Source organism: Ranitomeya imitator, chromosome 5, assembly GCF_032444005.1.
Source record: "Ranitomeya imitator isolate aRanImi1 chromosome 5, aRanImi1.pri, whole genome shotgun sequence".
NCBI lineage: Eukaryota > Metazoa > Chordata > Amphibia > Anura > Dendrobatidae > Ranitomeya > Ranitomeya imitator.
The window spans coordinates 671828347-671854158 of record NC_091286.1 but is presented as its reverse complement, the minus strand read 5'-3'; the positions used below and the strand labels follow the sequence as shown (position 1 = coordinate 671854158).

At 46.7% G+C, this 25812-nt stretch overlaps 2 protein-coding genes across 5 annotated transcripts in view; both read left to right on the top strand.

Annotated features, from left to right (window-relative positions):
- Window positions 1-25812, top strand: part of LOC138638752 (cytochrome P450 2K4-like) — a 179734-nt gene that overhangs the window by 11961 nt on the left and 141961 nt on the right. The gene's annotated exons all lie outside the window — the stretch shown is intronic.
- The window catches only part of LOC138638753 (cytochrome P450 2K4-like), a 114553-nt gene that overhangs the window by 7997 nt on the left and 80744 nt on the right, over window positions 1-25812 (top strand). For all 4 annotated transcript variants that reach the window (XM_069728309.1, XM_069728308.1, XM_069728310.1 and 1 more), the window contains one exon: window positions 18904-19091. In XM_069728309.1, the coding sequence (XP_069584410.1) occupies window positions 18918-19091 (174 nt within the window). In that variant the 5' untranslated portion in view covers window positions 18904-18917. The remainder of the gene's footprint in view (window positions 1-18903; window positions 19092-25812) is intronic.

Here is a 25812-nt window from a genome sequence, read left to right as displayed (position 1 = left end):
CAATTTCTTCTCTTACCCTTGGGAAAATAAAAAATTGGGGGCGAAAAATAATTTTTGTGAAAAAAATGATTTTTTATTTTTACGGTTCTGCATTATAAACTTCTGTGAAGCACGTGGTGGGTCAAAGTGCTTACCACACTTCTAGATAAGTTCCTTAGGGGGTCTACTTTCCAAAATGGTGTCACTTGTGGGGGGTTTCAATGTTTAGGCACATCAGTGGCTCTCCAAACGCAACATGGCGTCCCATCTCAATTCCTGTCAATATTGCATTGAAAAGTCAAACGGCGCTCCTTCCCTTCTGAGCTCTCCCATGCACCCAAAAAGTGGTTTACCCCCACATATGGGGTATCAGCGTACTCAGGACAAATTGTAACACAAATTTTGGGGTCCAATTTCTTCTCTTACCCTTGGGAAAATAAAAAAATTTGGGGCGAAAAATAATTTTTGTGAAAAAAATGATTTTTTATTTTTACGGTTCTGCATTATAAACTTCTGTGAAGCACTTGATGGGTCACAGTGCTCACCACACTTCTAGATAAGTTTCTTAAGGGGTCTACTTTCCAAAATGGTGTCACTTGTGGGGGGTTTCAATGTTTAGGCACATCAGTGGCTCTCCAAACGCAACATGGCGTCCCATCTCAATTCCAGTCAATTTTGCATTGAAAAGTCAAACGGCGCTCCTTCCCTTCCGAGCTCTCCCATGCGCCCAAACAGTGGTTTACTCCCACATATAGGGTATCGGCGTACTCAGGACAAATTGTACAACAACTTTTGTGGTCCAATTTCTTCTCTTACCATTGGGAAAATAAAAAAATTGGGGGCAAACATATAATTTTTGTGAAAAAAAATTATTTTTTATTTTGACGGTTCTGCATTATAAACGTCTGTGAAGCACTTGGTGGGTCAAAGTGCTCACCACACCTCTAGATAAGTTCCTTAGGGGGTTTACATTCCAAAATGGTGTCACTTGTGGGGGGTTTCAATGTTTAGGCACATCAGTGGCTCTCCAAATGCAACATGGTGTCCCATCTCAATTCCAGTCAATTTTGCATTGAAAAGTCAAATGGCGCTCCTTCGCTTCCGAGCTCTGTCATGCGCCCAAACAGTAGTTTACCTCCACATATGGGGTATTGACGTACTCAGGACAAATTGTTCAACAACATTTGTGGTCCATTTTCTCCTGTTACCCTTGGTAAAATAAAACAAATTGGAGCTGCATTAAATTTTTTGTGAAAAAAAGTTAAATGTTAATTTTTATTTAAACATTCCAAAAATTCCTGAGAAACACCTGAAGGGTTAATAAACTTCTTGAATGTGTTTTTTAGCACCTTGAGGGATGCAGTTTTTAGAATGGTGTCACACTTGGGTTTTTTCTATCATATAGACCCCTCAAAATGACTTCAAATGAGATGTGGTCCCTAAAATAAAATGGTGTTGGAAAAATGAGAAATTGCTGGTCAACTTTTAACCCTTATAACTCCCTATCAAAAAAAAAATTGGTTCCAAAATTGGGCTGATGTAAAGTAGACATGTAAAAAATGTTACTTTTTAAGTATTTTGTGTGACATATCTCTGTGATTTAATTGCATAAAAATTCAAAGTTGGAAAATTGTGAAATTTTCAAAATTTTCGCCAAATTTCTGTTTTTTCACAAATAAACCCAGGTAATATCAAAGAAATTTTACCACTATCATGAAGTACAATATGTCATGAGAAAACATTGTCAGAATCACCGGGATCCGTTGACGCGTTCCAGAGTTATAACCTCATAAAGGGACAGTGGTCAGAATTGTAAAAATTGGCCCGGTCCATAACGTGCAAACCACCCTTGGGGGTAAAGGGGTTAATCGACCAATCTAGTACAGAGGCAAACTGAGCTGTCACTGCATTGCAGTCACGGGTGTAGCGGTGACTGCAATGCAGTTTTGAAAAAATAAGTGTAGCCATAGACATGTTAGTGTTAGTGTGGGCAAATGCAAAAGATTGAGCACCCTGCATCGTTTGTACCTAGTAGCACCCCTTTTTGAAAGTATCACAGCTTGTAGCCAGCAAAAAAGTCTTTCAATTCATATTTGAGGGATTTTCATCCATTCTTCCTTGCAAAATTCATCCATTTCTGCGAGATTCCTGGGGTCAATTGCATGTACTGCTATTTTGAGGTCTAGCTACAGATGTTCATATCAGGGGACCGTGAGGGTCATTGTAAAACCTACAGCTTGCACCTTATGAGGTAGTCTATTTTGGATTTTGATGTGTGTTTAGGATCAACATCAGCTTTTTTTTACAGATGGTGTTATGTTTGAATAAATAAATTGTTGAAATTTCATTGAATCCATTATTACCTCTATCCTATGTTCCCATGCCATTGGCTGCAACACAAACCCAAAGCATTAATGATCCACGGAATATACCAGGGAATTGTGTCATCTTTAACTTTATCCCCTTTAGAGATCATTGTATCTTCAACTTGCTTTACTGTTCACAAAAACATTAACCTTGACCAGGGGTGCCAAAACATGTACATGCCACTCTATGTGCATGCATGTTGCAAGTGTGTGTGTACTTGGTATGTGTACAGTATGTATGTGTATGTGTACACACACATATATATATATATATATATATATATATATATATATATATATATATATATATATATATATATATATACACATATACAGCTCTGGCAAAAATTAAGGGACCGCTGCAAAATTTTCAGTTTGTCTGATTTTTCTATTTGTAGGTATATTTTTTGGTAAAATGTAAATTGCTCTTTTAGTCTATGAACTACTGACCACCTATCTCTGAAGTTCCAAGCAATAAATTTTGTATTTATTTTCTGAAAATGAGAAATAGTCAAAATAACAGAAAAATGCATTGCTTGCAGACCTCAAATAAGTTAAAAAAAGACCATAATCATTTAGATACATCAATACTAAGGCCTTAACTCAGGAAGAGTTCATAACTCAATATTTTGTGGAATAACCATGATTTTTAATCATAGCTTTCATGCATCTCAGCATGCTTTCCACCATTCTTTCACCTTTCGCCTTTGGGTGACCTTATGCCACTCCTGATACAAAATCTTAAGCAGTTCTTCTTTGTTTGATGGCTTGTGACTATCCATCTTCCTCTTGATTACATTCCAGAGGTTTTCAATGGGGTTCAGGTCTGGAAATTGGGCTGGTCAAGACAGGGATTTGATGTGGTGCTCCTTCATCCACACCTTGACTGACCTTGCTGTGTGGCATGGTGCATTGTCCTGCTGGAAAAACAGTCCTCAGAGTTGGGGAACATTGCCTGAGCAGAAGGAATCAACTGTTTATCCAGGATAACCTTGTATGCAAGGTATGCATATCCTTCACAAAGATTAACCTGCCCAATTCCAGCCTTGCTGAAGAATCCCCAGATCATCACTCAGGGCCGGCGTCAGCACCCGGCACAGCGGGCAAATGCCGGGGCCTTGGGAAGAAAGGGGGGCCCACTAGCAGCTGGGAGAGCAGAGCAGGAGATAACATGCTCTCTCCCCCCACAAAGTCACTGCTGGCTGCGTTCTCTTAACCCCTATGTGCCAGCTCTGACACAAGCATCTTCTCACTCAGTCAGTGCAGCCAGGCAGGCACATAGGGGTTAACAGAAGGCAGCCAGCGTGACTGTTTGTGGGCGGAGAGAGCACGTTCTCTGCTCTCCCCCCTGGCTGGCTGCAGACAGTGCTGCTGAGCTGAACTTATCAGGAAGATTCCGGAGGAGCTAGTCCTACCAGAGTGCAAAGGTATCCAGCAATAATTGCAGTTGGTCCTGTGGCTCAGTCTGCTGCTGTCTGTCTCTGCTGCCTAAAAATGTGGGTGATGTCTGGAGGAGCAGCTGGTGGGGTGCAGCCACCCAGCTCTCCCAGAACCCCAGAATACATGCATGCTGCACCAAACCTGCACCAGTGGGGCAGGAAGAAGCTTAACCCCTTCCCATCTGTATGAAGGTTATTGCTAAACCTTAAATATAACAATCTGACCCGCATAAATGGGGTTAACCAGATGCCAGGAGGAAGGGGAGCTGCTGCCATGTGGGCTGTATGTTGGGGCCCCGTGGCCCCAGGCTGGTGACTGGAGGGACTCTGCCCAGTGCTGGCATGTGGGTGATTTCTGCTCCAGATTCTCAGCTTCTCTCCTCCAGGTCACACTGTGCAGTCACAGCAACATTGGTTGTGTCTGTCCAGGTCCCAGCAGCTGCCACTGCTCCCACCAAGGACATGGCATCACTTAACCCTTCCCCTGCAGCCACCGGCAACAAATGCACATTATTCCTTGATTAAATCAGGTTCCAACCCAATAGAGGAGCAGACATTTCCTGCTGCCATTAGGGTCCGGGAGGGGGTGACATTGGCTGCCCTGCTACTCTGTAGTGGGGGGTGACAAGTGTAACATGGGGTAACGATGACGGAGAAATGCACAGGATAATAGTGAGAGCGACAGAGGGCAGTGTATGGTATGGAGCAGTCAGGGGGTGGGCTGCAGGATCCCCCCATACTGTACATGACTGCTCGGGACAGGGAGGTGTTTAATGAGCTTCTAATGACAGGGCACTAATTGGGTCATTAGGGTTTGTGGAAACGATTCAGCATCAGGTCCCTCATTAATGCCCGAGCGATGTTACTTTGTAGCACAGATCTGTTAGGTCCGCAAAACCAAACAACGTTGTTTATGTAGAAAAGTCTTTGTTTCATAGAAAAACTCAAAACAGAAAAGATTTTCTGATACAACAACGCCCTGCTCACGACACTGCACAGCACCTCTCCTGTATATATACACTGCACAGCACCTTTCCCCCTGTATATATACACTGCACAGCACCTTTCCTCCTGTATGTATACATTGCACAGCACCTCTCCTGTATATATACACTGCACAGCACCTTTCCTCCTGTATATATACACTGCACAGTACCACTCCTCCTGTCCTGTATATATACACTGCAGAATTTACAATAGCTGTCACTCATGTAAGAAGTGAAATCTGGCATTGTACTATACATTTCTCTGCCGTATCTGTGCATCATAAATCGGGTATGTGTTAAAGGGGGGGGCCCACTGAGACTCTTTCGCCCGGGGCCCTCAAAAACCTGGAGCCGGCCCTGTCATCACTGATCCTCCACTAAATTTCACAGTGGGTGCAAGACACTGTGGCTTGAACGCCTCTCTAGGTCTCCGTCTAACCATTAGATGACCACTAGGCAAATCTTAAAATTAGACTCATCAGAGAAGATTACCTTACTTCAGTCCTCCATGGACCAATACTTATGGTCTTTGGCAAACTTCAGCCTGGCTCTTTTTTGCTTCTCAATGAAGAAAGGCTTTTCTCTAGCTTTACATGCCTTCAGTTGTGCCTCTAGGAGCCTGTTACAAACTGTTCTTGCCGCGCACTTCACCCAAGCTGCCTTTGCCATTCCTTTTGTAGGTCACTTGATGTCATCCTGCGGTGTTAGGACTGGCGGAACGCACCAAGACAGATGATAAAGGTGCGTTCGCAGTCCGGGGTCCACCGTGCAGGTGAGAACCTGCTGCTAGCAATTAGCAGACAATATGGCGGTACACTAAAGTATACACGCGTGGGTTAAACCTCACCCAGCGTGAAGAAAGCGATCCTGTTAATTCACAGGACCGCAGTACCGCACTAGTGCGCGAGCAAGTGGTCAGCGGACTTAACCCCAGAAGGGATTGGAGCCCGATTAGACCCTTGCTGGCGTAACACCGCAACTGGGTGTGTAGAGAACCTTAAACAATCTATGTGCACAAGAGTGCGAGCGATGCCGCACTAACGGACGCCACTAACCACCCAGACTCGGGTATGGAAAGCGCAAGGCAGGCGCACGGCGCCGTACTGGCAGGCACAGCTACAGGACGCTGTGATGTGTGTTAGTGCTGTAGGCTAAGTCGGGCGCTAGGTAGCAGCCATACACCTTCCGCGAACAGACATTCAATAGGGTAGGGGTTTCCAAGGACGACTTGCACTCACAACATACACACATAAGCAATTGTAAAACAATACTAGCGCATGGCCGTGCGGTCATGCGCAGTTTATATAGCAGCAGCACAGGAAGTGGCCACAGCACTTTTGCCCTTCTAGGACCTGCCAAGAGGACCAATGGAATGTGCTGCAGAGCCTGAGCACATGACCCTCGATCTCCAACGGGAGACCTTACACTGGGCATGCTCAGTACATGCAGACAAGGACTTAGTCCCAGAGAAGTCCGCTCGCTGCAGACCAGCACTGACTTTAAAGGCAGAGACTGGAGAAGCAGCACTAACTCTCAGAACAGAGTGTGAATGAGCAAGACGCTGGGACCGACGTCCTTGCTGAGCAGGCTCCACTGCGGCTGGACAAGAATGGGAGACCGCAGCGGAAGTGGCTCGAGATTCCCCCTGTGCAGAAGCGGGAACTCGACCCCTAACATTACCCCCCCTCCTAGGGCCCCCCCCTCCTTGGGCCTCGCTACGTTCGAAGGCAGCAATGAGCTGCGGGGCCCGAATGTGCTCAACAGGCTCCCAGGACCTGTCCTCGGGGCCATAACCCTTCCAGTCCACCAAATAAAATTTTTTACCACGCACCACCTTGCACCCCAAAATAGCGTTCACCTCATAATCGTCCGTAGACGAACCCGATGTCCCAGCAGATGACTCGGAAAAGCGGGACATATACACGGGTTTCAAGAGGGACACATGAAAGGTGTCGGTGATACCCAGGCGTGGCGGAAGGGCCAAACGATAGACCACAGGATTAACCTGCTCGAGGACCTTGAATGGACCCAAGTAGCGAGGAGCAAATTTAGTGGACTCAACTCGCAGCCTGATGTTACGGGCGGAGAGCCACACCAAGTCGCCAGGAGCAAAGGTCGGGGCGGGGCGCCGATGAGCATCAGCGGAGGACCTCATTCTCTCCTTAGAGGCCCGAATGGCATCCTGAGTGCGGTCCCAAATATCCCGTTCCTCCACAGCCCAGTCTGCCACCCTGGAGTCGGCGGAAGACACGGGCATAGGCACAGGTACCCGTGGATGCTGACCATAGTTGAGGAGGAATGGGGTTTGTCCAGTGGAGTCGGCAACGGCGTTGTTCAGTGCAAACTCTGCCCATGATAGCAAGGATGCCCAGTCATCCTGCCTGGCTGAAACAAAATTTCGCAGGTATGTGACCAAGGTCTGGTTGGCCCTCTCTACCAACCCATTCGTCTCGGGATGATAAGCGGAAGAGAGATTCAACTCAATACTGAGAAGACGACAGAGCTCTCTCCAGAACCGAGACGCAAACTGGGGACCCCGGTCACTGACAATTTTGTCTGGCATACCATGTAGGCGGAAGATATGTCTGATGAACAACGCTGCCAAGGCCCGTGCAGAAGGTAACCGCGGCAGCGGCACCAAATGCACCATTTTTGAGAAATGATCGGTGATGACCCAAATGATGGTACAGCCGCGAGACTTGGGCAAACCCACAACAAAGTCCATCCCGACCATCTCCCAGGGCCTATCTGCCACCGGCAAGGGATAGAGCAAACCAGCTGGCCTTTGACGCGGAGATTTATTTTTGGCGCAGGAGACACACGCCAGAACATAATCCCTGACATCCCGGACCATATGCGGCCACCAGTACGTCCTCGCCAGTAGCTCAGATGTCCTCTTTGTCCCAAAGTGTCCACCCACCCTGGACGAATGAGCCCAAGAGAGAACCTCCGGTCGCAAATTAATGGGCACAAAAGTCTTGCCCGGAGGCACAGACTCTAGTGATACCGGCGCCACGGTTCTCAGGCTCTCGGAAGGGACAATAAGCCGAGGCTCCTCTTCCTCCTCCTCAGTTGACATAAGGGAGCGAGAGAGAGCGTCAGCACGGATATTCTTCTCCCCGGCGAGATAATGAAGGGAAAAGTGGAACCGGGAGAAGAACAGGGACCATCTGGCCTGGCGAGAATTTAGCCGCTGGGCTGTCTGCAAATAGACCAAATTTTTGTGGTCCGTGTAAACTTGGAAGGGAAACCGCGCACCTTCCAGAAGGTGTCTCCACTCCGAAAAGGCCAACTTCATTGCTAGCAACTCCCTGTCCCCGATGGAGTAGTTCCTCTCCGCTGGCGTGAAGGTCTTGGAGAAGAAGAAGCATGGATGCTTCCGACCTTGAGCATCCTTTTGGTAGAGGACTGCTCCAGCACCAACGGACGAGGCATCCACCTCCAGTAGGAATGGCTTATCCACATCGGGACGATGTAAGATGGGAGCGCTAGCAAAGTGGGACTTAACAGAAGTGAAGGCCTTGGAGACCTCTTCCGACCACAATTTGGGATTCGCTCCCTTCTTGGTGAGGGCTACCAAGGGAGCCACCAGAGTTGAGAAGTGGGGAATGAACTGGCGGTAATAGTTTATGAACCCCATAAAGCGCTGCACCGCTTTAAGAGAATGGGGCTCTTGCCAGTCCATCACAGCCTGTAGTTTGGCAGGATCCATAGCCAATCCCTGGGCGGAGATGATATAGCCCAGGAAAGGTAAGGACTCCTGCTCAAACACACACTTCTCCAACTTTGCGTAAAGAGAGTTTGCCCGTAGGAGGTCGAAGACTCTGCCAACATCTCTCCGGTGGGAGTCAATGTCTGGAGAAAAGATGAGAATATCATCCAGATAGACTACAACCGAGGTGGAAAGCATATCCCGGAAGATGTCGTTGACAAAGTCTTGAAAAACGGCAGGTGCATTACAGAGCCCGAAGGGCATCACCAGATACTCATAGTGCCCATCTCTGGTGTTAAATGCCGTTTTCCACTCGTCCCCCTCACGGATGCGAATCAGGTTGTAAGCACCCCGCAGATCTAGTTTCGTAAACACTCTAGCTCCCCGAAGCCTATCGAAAAGCTCAGATATCAACGGCAAAGGGTACTTGTTCTTAACTGTGATAGCATTAAGACCCCTGTAGTCTATGCATGGACGTAGTTCTCCATTCTTCTTCTGCACGAAGAAGAACCCTGCCCCAGCAGGTGACACTGACTTCCTAATGAACCCTCTTGCCAGATTCTCTTGTATGTACTGAGACATTGCCTCCGTTTCCGGGAGAGATAATGGATAGACTCGACCCCGGGGAGGCTCAGCACCAGGCAAGAGATCGATAGGACAGTCATAGGGGCGATGGGGCGGAAGGGTCTCCGCCGCCTTCTTGGAGAACACGTCTGCATAAGACCAATATTGCTTGGGGAGAGAGGATAGATCTGCGGGTACCTCAGTAGTAGCAACCTGAACGCACTCTCGGTGACACCTACCCCCACATGATTCACCCCATCCCAGAATTCTGTCTGAGGACCACTCGATGTGAGGAGAGTGGTACCGTAGCCAAGGTATCCCCAACAGGACCTCATCAATACCCTCAGGAATGACGAGTAGAGAAATAATCTCCTGATGGGATGGCGACAGGGACAGAGTAACAGGGATGGTCTGATGTGTTATCTGTGCGGGGAGTGTCGACCCATTCACCACTCGTACCGTTACTGGTTGGGATAGCATAACCAGGGGTATTGCGTGACGTTGGGCGAAAGCAGAAGACATAAAATTGCCCTCCGCCCCAGAATCCACGCAGAGGTCTACCGAGTGGGAGGATGAGCCAAAGGTAATTGTCCCCTTAAAGGACAATTTGGAGGCAAACGTCGCAGTGTCTAGTGCACCTCCACCTACTACCACTAGACGCTGACGTTTCCTCGACCGCTGATGACATCTGGTGGCAAGATGTCCTGACTGTTGGCAAACCTGGCAACCCTGGAGTGCACGAGCAGTCTGGGACTTAGATCCCGCTCGTGACACCACCTTAGGTTCCTGGAACTCAGGAGCCTGAACTGGAGATTCCAAAGGTTTGGCGAAGGTGGGAGCCAGCCGAAACCTCTGCCTACACTGGGCTCGCTCTAACCTCCGCTCGTGAAAACGGCGGTCAATGCGAGTAGATACTGCTATTAACTCCTCCAGTGTGGCGGGAATCTCCCTAGTGGCCAGAGCGTCCTTAACGTGGTCAGCCAGCCCCCTCCAAAATATAGGGATAAGGGCTTTATCCGACCACTCCAGCTCAGATGCCAGAGTGCGGAAATTATAAAGCCCACCTTAGCCCGCTCTGTAGGGAAACGAGAGGCCAGAAGCTCGAGATGTATTGAGCACTGACTCACGAAACCCCTACAGGACTTACTGTCACCAGAAAATTTCTCTGGTAGCGGGAGGCGAGATAGCGTCGGTACAGGAGCGGCAGTGGACAAGGTAGCTGCAGCCACACTTGCAGCCTGAACAGCGACAGCAGTAACATCCACAGCTGAGGTTGAACGCTCAAAAGCCGCCAACCTTCCCTCCAGCTGCTGGATGTACCGCTGTAAACGCTGATCGTCCGCCATTTTACTAGCCAGACCCTGGCGCTAGTATTCTGTTAGGACTGGCGGAACGCACCAAGACAGATGATAAAGGTGCGTTCGCAGTCCGGGGTCCACCGTGCAGGTGAGAACCTGCTGCTAGCAATTAGCAGACAATATGGCGGTACACTAAAGTATACACGCGTGGGTTAAACCTCACCCAGCGTGAAGAAAGCGATCCTGTTAATTCACAGGACCGCAGTACCGCACTAGTGCGCGAGCAAGTGGTCAGCGGACTTAACCCCAGAAGGGATTGGAGCCCGATTAGACCCTTGCTGGCGTAACACCGCAACTGGGTGTGTAGAGAACCTTAAGCAATCTATGTGCACAAGAGTGCGAGCGATGCCGCACTAACGGACGCCACTAACCACCCAGACTCGGGTATGGAAAGCGCAAGGCAGGCGCACGGCGCCGTACTGGCAGGCACAGCTACAGGACGCTGTGATGTGTGTTAGTGCTGTAGGCTAAGTCGGGCGCTAGGTAGCAGCCATACACCTTCCGCGAACAGACATTCAATAGGGTAGGGGTTTCCAAGGACGACTTGCACTCACAACATACACACATAAGCAATTGTAAAACAATACTAGCGCATGGCCGTGCGGTCATGCGCAGTTTATATAGCAGCAGCACAGGAAGTGGCCACAGCACTTTTGCCCTTCTAGGACCTGCCAAGAGGACCAATGGAATGTGCTGCAGAGCCTGAGCACATGACCCTCGATCTCCAACGGGAGACCTTACACTGGGCATGCTCAGTACATGCAGACAAGGACTTAGTCCCAGAGAAGTCCGCTCGCTGCTGACCAGCACTGACTTTAAAGGCAGAGACTGGAGAAGCAGCACTAACTCTCAGAACAGAGTGTGAATGAGCAAGACGCTGGGACCGACGTCCTTGCTGAGCAGGCTCCACTGCGGCTGGACAAGAATGGGAGACCGCAGCGGAAGTGGCTCGAGATTCCCCCTGTGCAGAAGCGGGAACTCGACCCCTAACATGCGGTTGCTTAAAGATATTCAAATAAGATGATGGTCATCTTGGTCAGTGGAGAGTTGTTTTCGCCCTCTGCCGGTCTGTAGCTTTGTTGTCCCCAATGTCTTTTAAAGAGAAAGTGCCACCCCAAAATGAAAGGTGAGCTAAGCCCAACAGCATCAGGGGCTTATCTACAGCATTCTGATGTATCCTAAAATATGAGAAAAAGAGGTTATATTATACTCACCCAGGGGCGGTCCCGGTCCGGTCCGATTGGTATCGCGGTCCAGTCCGGCGCCTCCTATCTTCATCAGATGACGTCCTCTTATTGTCTTCAGGCTCTGGTGCAAGCGTACTTTGCCTCCCCTGTTGAGGGCATAGCAAAGTACTGCAGTGCACAGGCGCCGGGCCTCTCTGACCTTTCCTGGTGCCTGTGCACTGCAGTACTTTCCTCTGCCCTCAACAGGGCAGACAAAGTACGCCTGCACCGGAGCCGCAGCGTGAAGACAAGAAGAGGACGTCATCGTAAGAAGATGGGAGGCACCGGACCGGACCGGACCACGACACCCATCATACCGGGACTGCCCCTGGGTGAGTATATTATAACCTCTTTTTCTCATATTTTAGGATACATCGGGGGCTTATCTACAGCAATCCAGAATGCTGTAGATAAGCCCCTGATGCTGGTGGGCTTACAGGTTCCCTTTAAGGATGGAGGCAACATGACGCTCACTGTGTCCCTCTGCTAATAAAGCCAGAATTGAGCCCTTCTTTTATCCATTCAAGACTTTTCAACTCATTTGACATAGTTAAAAGTTATTTTTTCATTCTTATTACTTTTGGGATTTTACTAGCACTTGTTTTGTCATCCAGCTTGTCCTATTGCAAGAGGATTGTGAACACCATAGCAGTATTTTTTTTATACTTTCCTTCATTAAATAAGATTTGGTTCAGGTGATCACCTAATCAGAAGCACATTAAGTAGAATGAGGTGTACTATGGTTGGAATTCAACTGACACCTGAATGGAATGGCTGTCAGACATGTAGCGAAGCAGATTTTTATAAAACTGTGCAGTGGTCACCTAATTTTGACAGAGCTGTATATATATATATACATATATATATATATATATATATATATATATATATATATATGTATATATATATATATACGTATGTAACACCCCAGGTAACTGGTTGTTACAGTGATGTTGCCTTCCTTTCGGGGAGGGCAATATCATGCTTGGAGGCAAGGAGGATTCCCTTTACCAGGTAACGCACCCACATTCAACACATTTTGAATCCAGGCCAGAAGGGGGAGCTCAGGACCTGGATTCAGGGGAGCTTCCCCAGCTTTAAGTGTTCTGGTCTGGAGGAGTAGTAAGGTAGTATGTGAGAGAGAGGGAAGTCTTTAACTGAGAGCAGACAACAGAGCCGTGCAGCCAGGACTGAGCTGCAGCTCCAGGGAAGGACCTGAACCTGAGGGGTTGAGAGTGGTGGAGCAATTGAGGAAATGAGCATAGTGGAGAAAGCAAAGGGCTCAGAGGGAACTGTGACTGAGCACCCGCAGGATTCGGACACCGGGAGCCCAAGATTGTGTTGTATTCTAGGACACATAGCAGACCCAGAAGGCATAGGACTGTATGTTATTTGCCCACACCACGCCTGGAGGCGAAGCAGCACCTGAAGAGCCCGGTTTGTGATAGAGTCCCCATAAAATGGCTCAAGCTGCCCACCATACAGGTACCTGTCTCAATACAGAAGGGAGAGAGGACTTTGCCAGCAGCTACAGGCAGCAGGGACCTCTCATACTAGCGCGAGTAGGAATGCTTATGAACCTCACCTGGGAGAGGGATCCACTATTGCCTCCAGGCTGTCTGGACCATACCACCCCCTGATCCTGGTACCCTGGACTGTGGACTGCTACTGCCAGTAAACCAGGTAAAGACTTTACAACTCTGTGTCCTCCACTCATTTGCCAGCATACATCATCCTTGCCACACACCTTGGGAGCCCCTGGGGATCCTGCTTCACCTGTGGGAAGCGTCACCATCTTGCTGCAACATCACCCCAGAGGACCCCTTTAACCAGCGTCTGTCCCCTCTGACCGAGAATCACAGATGGCATCATGAATAGACTTTATTCTAAATCCCTTAAAAGACTTTTCCCCTTTTAAGAGAGCGCCCTGGGCCATGGACCCGGTCGCAGCCACCGTTACATCCCACTAAGTGCTAATGGACCCAGTGCTGAATATCCCACTGCCCAGGTGGGCGACTCATGTATATATATCGTTCTCCTTGGTCACACCTCTGTTGTGCTTCAAGTTGCCCACCGCGGCTCAATAACATTATCTCTCTTGGCTTATTAAAAGCTCATTAAGACACACATCTGTATCTTGGTATCTTGGGATTTAGATTCTAATCCTCTAGTTCTCTATAAAGTTAGGGCCAGAAATATTTGGACAGTGACACAAGTTTTGTTATTTTAGCTGTTTACAAAAACATGTTCAGAAATACAATTATATATATAATATGGGCTGAAAGTGCACACTCCCAGCTGCAATATGATAGTTTCCACATCCAAATCGGAGAAAGGGTTTAGGAATCATAGCTCTGTAATGCATAGCGTCCTCTTTTTCAAGGGACCAAAAGTAATTGGACAATGGACTCTAAGGGCTGCAATTAACTCTGAAGGCGTCTCCCTCGTTAACCTGTAATCAATGAAGTAGTTAAAAGGTCAGGGGTGGATTCCAGGTGTGTGGTTTTGCATTTGGAAGCTGTTGCTGTGAGCAGACAACATGCGGTCAAAGGAACTCTCAATTGAGGTGAAGCAGAACATCCTGAGGCTGAAAAAAAAGAAAAAATCCATCAGAGAGATAGCAGACATGCTTGGAGTAGCAAAATCAACAGTTGGGTACATTCTGAGAAAAAAGGAATTGACTGGTGAGCTTGGGAACTCAAAAAGGCCTGGGCGTCCACGGATGACAACAGTGGTGGATGATCGCCGCATACTTAATTTGGTGAAGAAGAACCCGTTCACAACATCAACTGAAGTCCAGAACACTCTCAGTGAAGTAGGTGTATCTGTCTCTAAGTCAACAGTAAAGAGAAGACTCCATGACAGTAAATACAAAGGGTTCACATCTAGATGCAAACCATTCATCAATACCAAAAATAGACAGGCCAGAGTTAAATTTGCAGAAAAACACCTCAAGAAGCCAGCTCAGTTCTGGAAAAGTATTCTATGGACAGATGAGACAAAGATCAACCTGTACCAGAATGATGGGAAGAAAAAAGTTTGGAGAAGAAAGGGAACGGCACATGATCCAAGGCACACCACATCCTCTGTAAAACATGGTGGAGGCAACGTGATGGCATGGGCATGCATGGCTTTCAATGGCACTGGGTCACTTGTGTTTATTGATGACATAAGAGCAGACAAGAGTAGCCGGATGAATTCTGAAGTGTACCGGGATATACTTTCAGCCCAGATTCAGCCAAATGCTGCAAAGTTGATTGGACGGCGCTTCATAGTACAGATGGACAATGACCCCAAGCATACAGCCAAAGCTACCCAGGAGTTCATGAGTGCCAAAAAGTGGAACATTCTGCAATGGCCAAGTCAATCTCCTGATCTAAACCCAATTGAGCATGCATTTCACTTGCTCAAATCCAGACTTAAGACGCAAAGACCCACAAACAAGCAAGACCTGAAGGCTGCGGCTGTAAAGGCCTGGCAAAGCATTAAGAAGGAGGAAACCCAGCGTTTGGTGATGTCCATGGGTTCCAGACTTAAGGCAGTGATTGCCTCCAAAGGATTTGCAACAAAATATTGAAAATAAAAAGATTTTGTTTGGGTTATGTTTATTTGTCCAATTACTTTTGACCTCCTAAAATGTGGAGTGTTTGTAAAGAAATGTGTACAATTCCTACATTTTCTATCAGATATTTTTGTTCAACCCTTCAAATTAAACGTTACAATCTGCACTTGAATTCTGTTGTAGAGGTTTCATTTCAAATCCAATGTGGTGGCATGCAGAGCCCAACTCGCGAAAATTGTGTCACTGTCCAAATATTTCTGGCCCTAACTGTATTTAGTGTGCTCCATCTTCTGTACATACTGTGCTTCTAATTGATTCTATCCTTCCTGGGTTCCTCTTCATCCGTCCTGCTGCTCCTGAGATTCCAGAGTGTGCCAAGTCCTCACTTTCCATGTGTCTTCCTCTTTGCTGGACCAACTCCTTGGTCCATGTACCCACCCAAATCTGAGGCTTCATTGATACACCAGAGAATGTGAGCCCAAAAAAATTGCCTAAAATTTTACCAAAAAATTAGAGCTGCATGAATCCAAAATGCTTCATTCTGACCCACCACGCTATGCCATTGCTCTCTGGTCTCTTCTGGTCTTCCTCCACTCTACAGCAGCCCAACACACATTATCATGTTGGGACTACACAATTTGCATTGTCCAATGCCAGAGTCAAAGCGGTGACTTAAAATAGTATACAGTTGTGGCCAAAAGTATTGACACCCCTGGAATTCTGTCAGATAATGCTCAGTTTCTATCTGAAGATGATTGCAAACACAAATTCTTTGGTATTATTATCTTCATTTCATTTGTCTTAAATTAAAAAGCACAAAAGAGAATGAAGCAGAAAGCAAAACATTGATCATTTCACACAAAACTCCAAAAATGGGCCAGACAAAAGTATTGGCACCCTCAGCCTAATACTTGGTTGCACGACCTTTAGCCAAAATAACTGCGACCAACCACTTCCAGTAACCATCAGTGAGTTTCTTACAATGCTCTGCTGGAATTGTAGACCATTCTTCTTTGGCAAACTGCTCCAGGTCCCTGATATTTGAAAAGTGCCTTCTCCAAACTGCAATTTTTAGATCTCTCCACAGATGTTCTATGGGATTCAGGTCTAGACTCATTGTTGGACACCTTAGAAGTCTCCAGTGCTCCAGAGTAACCATTTGAGCATAGTAAACAGTATGACAAAGTAGCTGACAAATTAAGTGGTTTACCTAACAGCAAAAATCTCATTGATTTACAACACCTGACAGCAAAAACAAATTGTGTACTTTGCTTTTCCAAAAATAAGTGGTAGTGGAAACCTTTCCTTTTTCCTGCAAAAAGTCTTGCCGGTGAACCAGAAGTGAAAGTCTTTAGGGTAGTTCATAGGATGAATTCTAAGAGAATAAAAGTCTTTGAACTCAGGGTGATGTTTGTTGGTCTATCTGGAGAGAAACTGCACATTTCCCCAAAAAGAACAAGGCAGGGAAACCAACTTTCGTAAGGTGGTAGAGAGAAACTGTTTTGCACTGTTAAAATTGGGAAACAAATGTATCTTCCGAAAAACTGGTGGCACAGTTGAAGTAGATGTATAAGCCAACTTTGTGGGAGTCTCCTGATTTATTCATCAGGAACTACAAATGCTTCTCAATAATTTAGGATATCATCAAAAAGTAAATTTATTTCAGTTCTTCAATACAGAAAGAGAAACTCATATATTATATAGAGTCATTACACAGAGTGATCTATTTCAAATGTTTATTTCTATTAATGTTGATGATTATGGCTTACAGCCAATGAAAACCCAAAAGTTATTATCTCAGTAAATTAGAATACTTTATAACACCAGCTTGAAAAATGATTTTAGAATCTGAAACGTATGTTCAGTAAATGCACTCAATACTTGGTCGGGGCTCCTTTTGCATCAATTACTGCATAAATGTTGTGTCGCATGGAGGCGATCAGCCTGTGGCACTGCTGAGGTGTTATGGAAGCCCAGGTTACTTTGATAGCAGCCTTCAGCTCGTCTGCATTGTTGGATCTGGTGTTTCTCATCTTCCTTTTGACAATACTCATTGGTTCTCTATGGCAGAGGTCCCCAACTCCAGTCCTCAAGGCCCACCAACATGTCATGTTTTCAGGATTTCCTTAGTCTTTCCCAGGTAATAATTGCATCACCTGTGCAATGCAAAGGAAATCCTGAAAACATGACCTGTTGGTGGGCCTTGAGGACTGGAGTTGGGGACCTCTGCTCTATGGGGTTAAGGTCAGGCAAGTTTGTTGGCCAATCAAGCACAGCGATACTATTGTTTGTAAACCAGGTATTCGTACTTTTGGCAGTGTGGACAGGTGCCAAGTCCTGCTGAAGAACGAAATTTCCATCTCCAAAAAGCTTGTTGGCAGAGGGAAGCATGAAGTATTTTAAAATTTTCTGGTAGACGACTGACTTTGGTCTTGATAAAAACACAGTGAACCTACACCAGCAGATGACATGGCTCCCCACACCATCACTGATTGTGGAAACTTCACATTAGACCTCCAGCAGCTTGGATTGTGGCCTCTCCACTCTTCCTCCAGACTCTGGAGGCTTGAATTGGAAATGAAATGCAAAATCTATTTTCAACTGAAAACATCACCTTAGACCACTGAACAGCAGTCAATTTTTTTTTTGTCCTTGGGCCAGGAAGAAGCATCTGGCTTTGCCTATTGGTCATGAGTGGCTTGAAACAAGGAATGTGACACTTGTAGCCCATGTCCTGGATACGTCTGTGTGTGGTGGCTCTTGAAGCAATGACTCCAGCAGCAGTCCACTCCGTGTGAATCTCCTCCAAAGTTTTGAATGTCCTTTTCTTAACAATCCTTTCCAAGCTGCGGTTATCCCGGTTGCTTGTGCACTTTTTTCTACCACACTTTTTCCTTCCACTCAACTTTCCATTAATACGTTTGGATACAGCACTTTGTGAACATCCAGCTTCTTTAGCAATGACATTTTGTAGCTTACCCTCCTTGTGGAGTGTGTCAATGACTGCCTTCTGGACATTTGTCAAGCCACAAGTCTTCCCCATGATTGTGGAGACTATTGAATCAGACTAAGGGACCTTTTAAGCACTTAAGAAGCCTTTGCAGATGTTTATTGTTAATTATTTTAATTTTCTGAGATAATAACTTTTTGGTTTTCATTGGCATAAGCCATAATCATCAACATTAATAGAAATAAGCCAATGAAATAGATCAGTTAGTTTGTAATGACTCTATATAACATGAGTTTCACTTTTTGTATTGAAGAACTGAAATAAATTACTTTTTTGATGATATTCTAATTTAGCGAGAATCATTTGTATAAGTTGAAAATTGGATCTTCAGATAAATCAGTCTTTGGATGCTCAGTTTTTGTGTTTTGTTATCAAACTTTGTTTGCTGTATCGCCGTTTTTTGCACAGGCTTTTCAGTACATCCAATAAATATTTCTTGAGTCTAACTGGCATTCCTTTAATTATGAAAACTGAAGTGTTCTTAGATGATATACATGAAAACCTAGCAATAGAAGGGTTGATTGCCTTATTTCTGTGTTGCTGCTAGGACAATAAGAATTACTTAATAACTTGTTTTTCTTGTGTTAATCTTCTAATACTCATTTCTAGGTAAATGTTGCTTTATCTGTAATTATGTGTAATTCATACAACCCATTATTCATTGCTTTCTAATGCTTTTCATGTATCTTCACATTTTACAGCTCTCGCGTTCACCATGGACCTGGTCACTGTTCTCCTCTCAGTGGTTGTCATCCTATTTTTGGCCACAGTTTTTAAGAATCGAAAACAAGGAACTTACAAAAATTTTCCACCTGGACCAAAGCCTTTGCCAATCATTGGGAATGTCCTCATGATGGACACAGGAAGACCCCATAACACATTTATGCAGGTAAAACTTTGTCATTTTTTAATTAAAAAAAAATCCCACTGCAACAAGACGTAACTAATCCAGATGGACCAGTGGCGTATCTAGGGGGGCAGCCGGGGCATGTGCCCTGGTCGCAGCTGGCAGGGGGCGCAGTCGGGCCGCCTAATGCGGTGGACCGCAGTGTCTCCCCTGGCAGCTGCATTCTGCCACCCCTGGACTGGGAGTCAGCTGTTCTCTGTGCTGACTGTCAAGCTGACAGCCAGCGCAGAGAAGCTGCAGCGCGCCAGTCCCAGTATTCAATTGTACTCGTATCTTACAGAAACCAGTACAATTGAAGATGTGACTGCAGGGTAGCGTCTAAATTGGAGTTCATTTCTGGAGGGGGAGGAGTCGATTGCAGGAAGCTGCTGGTGGAGAAGAGAAGCCGGAAATGAGGAGCCGTGTGAGGAGAGGACCGAGAAGCTGCAGCATGGAGCCATGTGAGGAGAGGAGCTGCAACATGGACCCTTGTACAAGGGAATGAGGATGCAGGACTCAGTGTGAGGCTCTCAGGATGTAATTTGGAAAAGGGGTGATGTTACTTGAGTGGGGCTGCATAGGGAAGATGATGGTGAGGGGCTGTGTGGGGAATGGGGGGATGATGACTAGCTGTGTGGGGAATAGGGGGATGATGAGATTCTGTGTGGGGAATAGGGGGATGATGAGGAGCTGTGTGGGGAATAGGGGGATGATGAGATTCTGTGTGGGGAATAGGGGGATGATGAGACAATGTGTGGGGAATAGGGGGATGATGAGACAATGTGTGGGGAATGGGATGATGAGGAGCTGTGTGGGGAGTAGGGGGATGATGAGGAGCTTTGTGGGGAATAGGGGGATGATGAAATGCTGTGTGGGGAATGGGGGATGATGAGATGCTGTGTGGGGAAAGGGGGGATGATGAGACGCTGTGTGAGGAATAGGGGGATGATGAGGAGCTGTGTGGGGAATAGGGGGATGATAAGACGCTGTGTGGGGAACGAGGGGAATCATGAGGACGGAGCTGTGTGGGGAATGGGGGATATATTGTGTGGGGAGATGTGGAGAGGAGATGGGGGGATTTAAGGACACAAAATGAAGAGCAAAGGGGGAGTTGGGGGCATATATGAGGAAATAGTACAGGGGAATGAGGGCATGTATGAGGAAACATATATGAGGGTGATGGGATGTGTGCAGACACAGTATGGGGGGTCAGGTGAGCAGGCAGTATAGAAAGTGAGGGGGTAAATATATGAGGAGACAGTATGGCGAACAGGAGGGATGTGAGAGGAGACAGTATGAGTAGGGAGGTGAATAGCGTGAGGAGACAGTATGGGGGGAGAAAAGTGAGTGGGCACAGAATAGAAACTGAGTAGTGGGTTCATAGCATGGAGGGACAGTGTAAGGGCACAGCCAGGAGTGGACAGTATACTTAGGAGGGGGAGTGTGATGACAGAGTATAGTATAAATACTAGGCCCTATAGGGGACACAGTGTGAGAGGACAGTGTGAAGAGGGGGCCGGTATGGAAAGAAGAGGTCAGTGTGAAGAGCATGTACCATAAGAGGGACAGTGTGGGAGTCATATTTTGTGCAGACAATATAGTGAGGGGCAATTTTTTATTCAGGAGCATTATAATGACACTTGTATCTTTAAGGGCATCATGTAGAGATTTTCTGCAAAAGAGCGGAGAAGATGGAAGTCTGCAGAGATGGCTGTGGATGAGAAAATTCATCATGGGGTCAGGACAAGATGAAGAAAAGAAGGAGAACGGCTCCAGAGACAACATCATCTATAAGGTACCTCTCATGTTTTTATTTATGTTAGGAGCATTAAAGGGGATGTCCAGGTTTGTAATGAGTCTGCAGTCATTCTTTGTGTCTGCAGACTTCTGAGTTCTCACAGTGCGCACTGTACGCTGTCAGGATTCTCTCATGCTGACGATTTACATACATGCGGTCATGTTCTGACTAGACATGTGTGGCCTCACTCTATAAAAATGAACTGAACGAGGCCGGGCACGTCTAGTCAGAATGTGGTCAGAAGTATACAAATCACATGCTTGTGCTGACATGATTGTCCACCGGCAAGGGAGAATCCTAAAAGTGTGCAGTGCATTAGTTGTGAGAATTCAGAAGCCTGTGATGTCAGGATTCAGCTCTGCAGGTTCCAGTATTCGCCACATGGACACTTCACTCATATGTGACTTTCATACTTGTGGTCCTGTGACAACGAGCTTCTCTTCTGCTTGTCTGTTTTTCACTGAACATTGAGAGCATTAGGGAGAGGAGCTCGTGGGTACATGACTAAGTGTGAAAATCGCATATGTCCTGGGGCGGGCGCCAAAAATGAATTCTTGAATTCTTGCCCTGGGTGCCAGAAACCCTAGATGCACCTCTGAGATGGACACTAAGTACAATAACTCGCCTCCTAGTAGTGTGCTCGCTGTCAGGATTCTCCAATATTGTCCATGAGGCCGGGGTCATATTTGCGAGTGCGATGCGAAAAACTCGCGCGAGTCTCTCGCATTAATACCCGGCACTGCCGCCGTCACTCGGAGCTGGAGTGTGCGGCTGCATATATTTCTATGCCGGGTTTTGAGACAGGAGACTCACGTGAGTTTCTATTATCAGACTCACAAGTGTGACCCCGGCCTTAGAGTGATTTTCGTACTTGCAGTCACATAAAGACTAGAAGTGCTCGTGGAGCGCCCCCAGACACAGGGCCACGTGTTCTCGGTACCGGGCCTCTCTGGTTCGGTTCTGAGGCTGTCACGGTGGCTAGACCCGGTCCGCGACCCTGCTAAGGGGCGTCCAATAAAGGTGGTACAGTCTGTCAAGGATTCGTGACGCCACCTGTGGTGTTCGGTCAGGGTGACCGACGCTGCAGTGGGGTCCGCTGGGGTGATGGAATGGCAGCTGGATGGTATACTTTCCCACAGGTGAAGTATGTCACTTGACCACCTGGTTTCACAGGCAATACCGTAGAATCCAGACAGTGTGCGCACCTCAGCTGTCATCATTCAGATATTGCAGACTTTTATCCCAAGTTTGGAAAACTTGTTTAAATGTGAATTTTTTTTTAACAATTGTGGCTCAATGGTTTGCACTGTAGTTTTGCAACGCTAAAGTCCTGATTCAAATCACATCAAGGACAACATCTGCATGGAGTTGATATTTTCTCCCTGTGTTTGCATGAGTTTCCTCTTGGTGCTCTTGTTTCCGCCCACACTCTAAAGACTTACTGATTTAAATTGTGAGCCCTAACAGAGACAGTAATAAAAATGAATTTAAAGAGATATGTAAATTAATGGCGCTAAATAAAAAAGCAAAATAAATTAATAAAAAATGTGACACTTTGTTCACATTTCCTTCTGATTCTCAGTTACAAAATCTGAAGATTTAGACACAGTTCCACAGTTCTTAGAAAATCAAAAAAGAAATGTGGCACTCACCCAGTTTGCAGTGAAGTTGATGTCTTTTATTTTACCATATCAAGGTTACAGACATTTTCTTGGAAATGGCAGGTAACCGATAGAAGCGCTGAGTGTGCGAAACGGCCGTCGTCCTGTCTTCACTCCCGGCACCCTCACTTTTTACCTGCCGATTCCAAGAAACTGTCTGTAACCTTGATATGGTAAAATAAAAGACATCAACTTCACTGCAAACTGGGTGAGTGCCACATTTCTTTTTTGATTTTCTATGGATTATCTTTTTGCTATTATATGTGAAGCATCATTCCCAGTGGCAAAAAGCAACCGTTTTTTTAGTCCTGAAGGATCATATGTTGTATGCCTTGAAGAGCACTACAGCTCCTGGTGCCATTCAAATCTTTTCTCAAACTTTTAATTCCACAGTTCTATCTGTGGAAGCTCCAGGCAGGCAGGGCCGCCATCAGAGCATTACTGCCCTTACTACTGTATGGGGCCCGGTGACTAGAAGCAGAAAGGGGGGCCCGAACATGCTGGCAGCCTGGTCCACTCAGGCCCCCTCTCTTTTGCTTCTCCTCATCGGGCCCCTGGACATTTTGCTCAAAACTTCTGAACACCCGATGCATAACAGCACTGTGGTGTTTTAAAGATACATCTACAGTGTTGTTAATGCATCCAGCGAACGTAAATTGGCACTGAACCTTTAAGCTGCGGCCGGCCCGGGTGCTTCATGGTCCTTTCTGACATCAGATGCTGCTCCACTTTCTCATTTCGGAGCAGAGCAGTGTGCGGTGTGTCACGCGGGGGCGGATGAGAGCAGGTGGAGGCGGGGGGCGGGGAGCAGGGTGAGTCTCACTCTCTTCGGTGATCCCGTCTGCTGAGCTGTATCTAATCCTATCCTGTGTGATCCCATCTACTGAGCTGTGTATCTAATCTTATCCTGTGTGATACTGTCTGACGTGCCATGTATCTTATCATCTCTGGCGTGATACTGACTGCTGAGCCGTGCATCTAATCCTATCCTGTGTGATACTGACTGCTGAGCTGTGTATCTAATCCTCTCCTGTGTAAAACTGTCTGATAAGCCGTGTATCTAATCATCTACTGTGTGATCATGTCTGCTGACTTGTGTATCTAATCTTATCCGGTGTGATAGTCTGCTGAGCCGTGTATCTAATCTATTCTATCCTGTGTGATACTGTCTGCTGAGCTGTGTATCTAATCCTATCTTGTGTGATACTGTCTGCTGAGCCATGTATCTAATCCTCTCCTGTATGATACTGTCTGCTGACCTGTGTATCTAATCCTATCCTGTGTGATACTGACTGCTGAGCTGTGTATCTAATCCTATCCTGTGTGATACTGACTGCTGAGCGTGTATCTAATCCATTCCTGTGTGATACTCCTAAGCTGTGTATCTAATCCTCTCCAGTGTGATACTGACTGCTGAGCCATGTATCTAATCCTCTTCTGTGTGATCATGTCTGCTGAGCTGTGTACCTAATCATCTGTGTGATACTGACTGCTGAGCCATTTATCTAATCCTCTCCTGTGTGATACTGTGTGCTGAGCCGTGTATCTAATCTATTCTATCCTGTGTGATACTGTCTGCTGAGCTGTGTATCTAATCCATTCCTGTGTGATACTCCTAAGCTGTGTATCTAATCCTCTCCAGTGTGATACTGACTGCTGAGCCGTGTATCTAATCCTCTCCTGTGTGATCATGTCTGCTGAGCTGTGTACCTAATCATCTGTATGATACTGACTGCTGAGCCATTTATCTAATCCTCTCCTGTGTGATACTGTCTGCTGAGCCGTGTATCTAATCTATTCTATCCTGTGTGATACAGCCTGCTGAGCTGTGTATCTAATCCTATCCTGTGTGATAGTCTGCTGAGCCATGTATCTAATCCTCTCCAGTGTGATACTGACTGCTGAGCCGTGTATCTAATCCTATCCTGTGTGATACTGACTGCTGAGCTGTGTATCTAATCCTCTACTGTGTGATACTGACTGCTGAGCTGTGTATCTAATCCTCTCCTGTGTGATACTGACTGCTGAGCTGTGTATCTAATCCTCTCTTGTGTGATACTGACTGCTGAGCTGTGTATCTAATCCTCTCCTGTGTGATACTGACTGCTGAGCTGTGTATCTAATCCTCTCCAGTGTGATACTGACTGCTGAGCGTGTATCTAATCCATTCCTGTGTGATACTCCTAAGCTGTGTATCTAATCCTCTCCAGTGTGATACTGACTGCTGAGCCATGTATCTAATCCTATCCTGTGTGATACTGACTGCTGAGCTGTGTATCTAATCCTCTCCAGTGTGATACTGACTGCTGAGCCATGTATCTAGTGTATCTAGTGTTATGCTGTCTGCTGAGCTGTATCTCATTCTCACTTGTGTGACCCCGTCCGGTGGGCACTGTGGTATAACCCCTTCTCGCTGTTGCAGGTTGTATGTGGTCTTGGAGGTTGTCGCTTTTCCCGTTCTCTTCTTCTGACTGGGGTTGACGGATGAGCAGGCGGAAGGTGGGGGGCGGACGAGAAAGGAGAGGCGGCGGGTGGACAAGCAGGGTGAGGCGGCAGGCGGACGAGCAGGGGGAGTCTCTCTGGTGAGAAGAGGCTTCAGGTGGCTCACTGTGGCTGCGGCTGGACTGGTATCGTGTGGCTAATGAGGGAAGACTGCATCCAACAGGGCCCAGGGGGAGGCTAGTGGAATGTATAAGCTACTGGATGATCCTGACCTGCTGCAAAACCAAATGCCCAATTATAACAACAGGCAGCAGTGCTCAGGATCATCCAGTAACTTATAAGTTTTGGTTGGGGTTTGGAAGGGGGGTGGGGAATTATTGGTGTGAGTCACCCTGCCAGGGCCGTGGGGTAACTGGTACTGTGTCCGGTGTTCACAGGGGGATGTCATGGTGGCGACCCGGTCCATGGCCCTGGGCGCCTATGTAAAAGGGAAAGGTCTTTAAAGGGAATAAATTTTATGTTCGTGACACCACCTGTGGTATTCGGTCAGTGGGGCCCGACGCTGCTTTAATAGGTCCTCTGGGGTGATGTTATGGCAGCTAGATGGTATAACTTCCCACAGGTGAAGTGTATCCCCAGATCTCCCTGTGTGTAGATGAAAGATGGTCAATGGCGCAGTAAAAAACGAGGACTCAGGGTTGCAGTCTCTTTACCTTGTTTACTGAAGACTTCAGGCAGCCACAGTCCAGGGCACCAGATCACAGGGCAGGCAGGGTCCGGCCGGCTTGGGGGCAAATTAGGAGTTCCCTTATCCAGGTGAAGT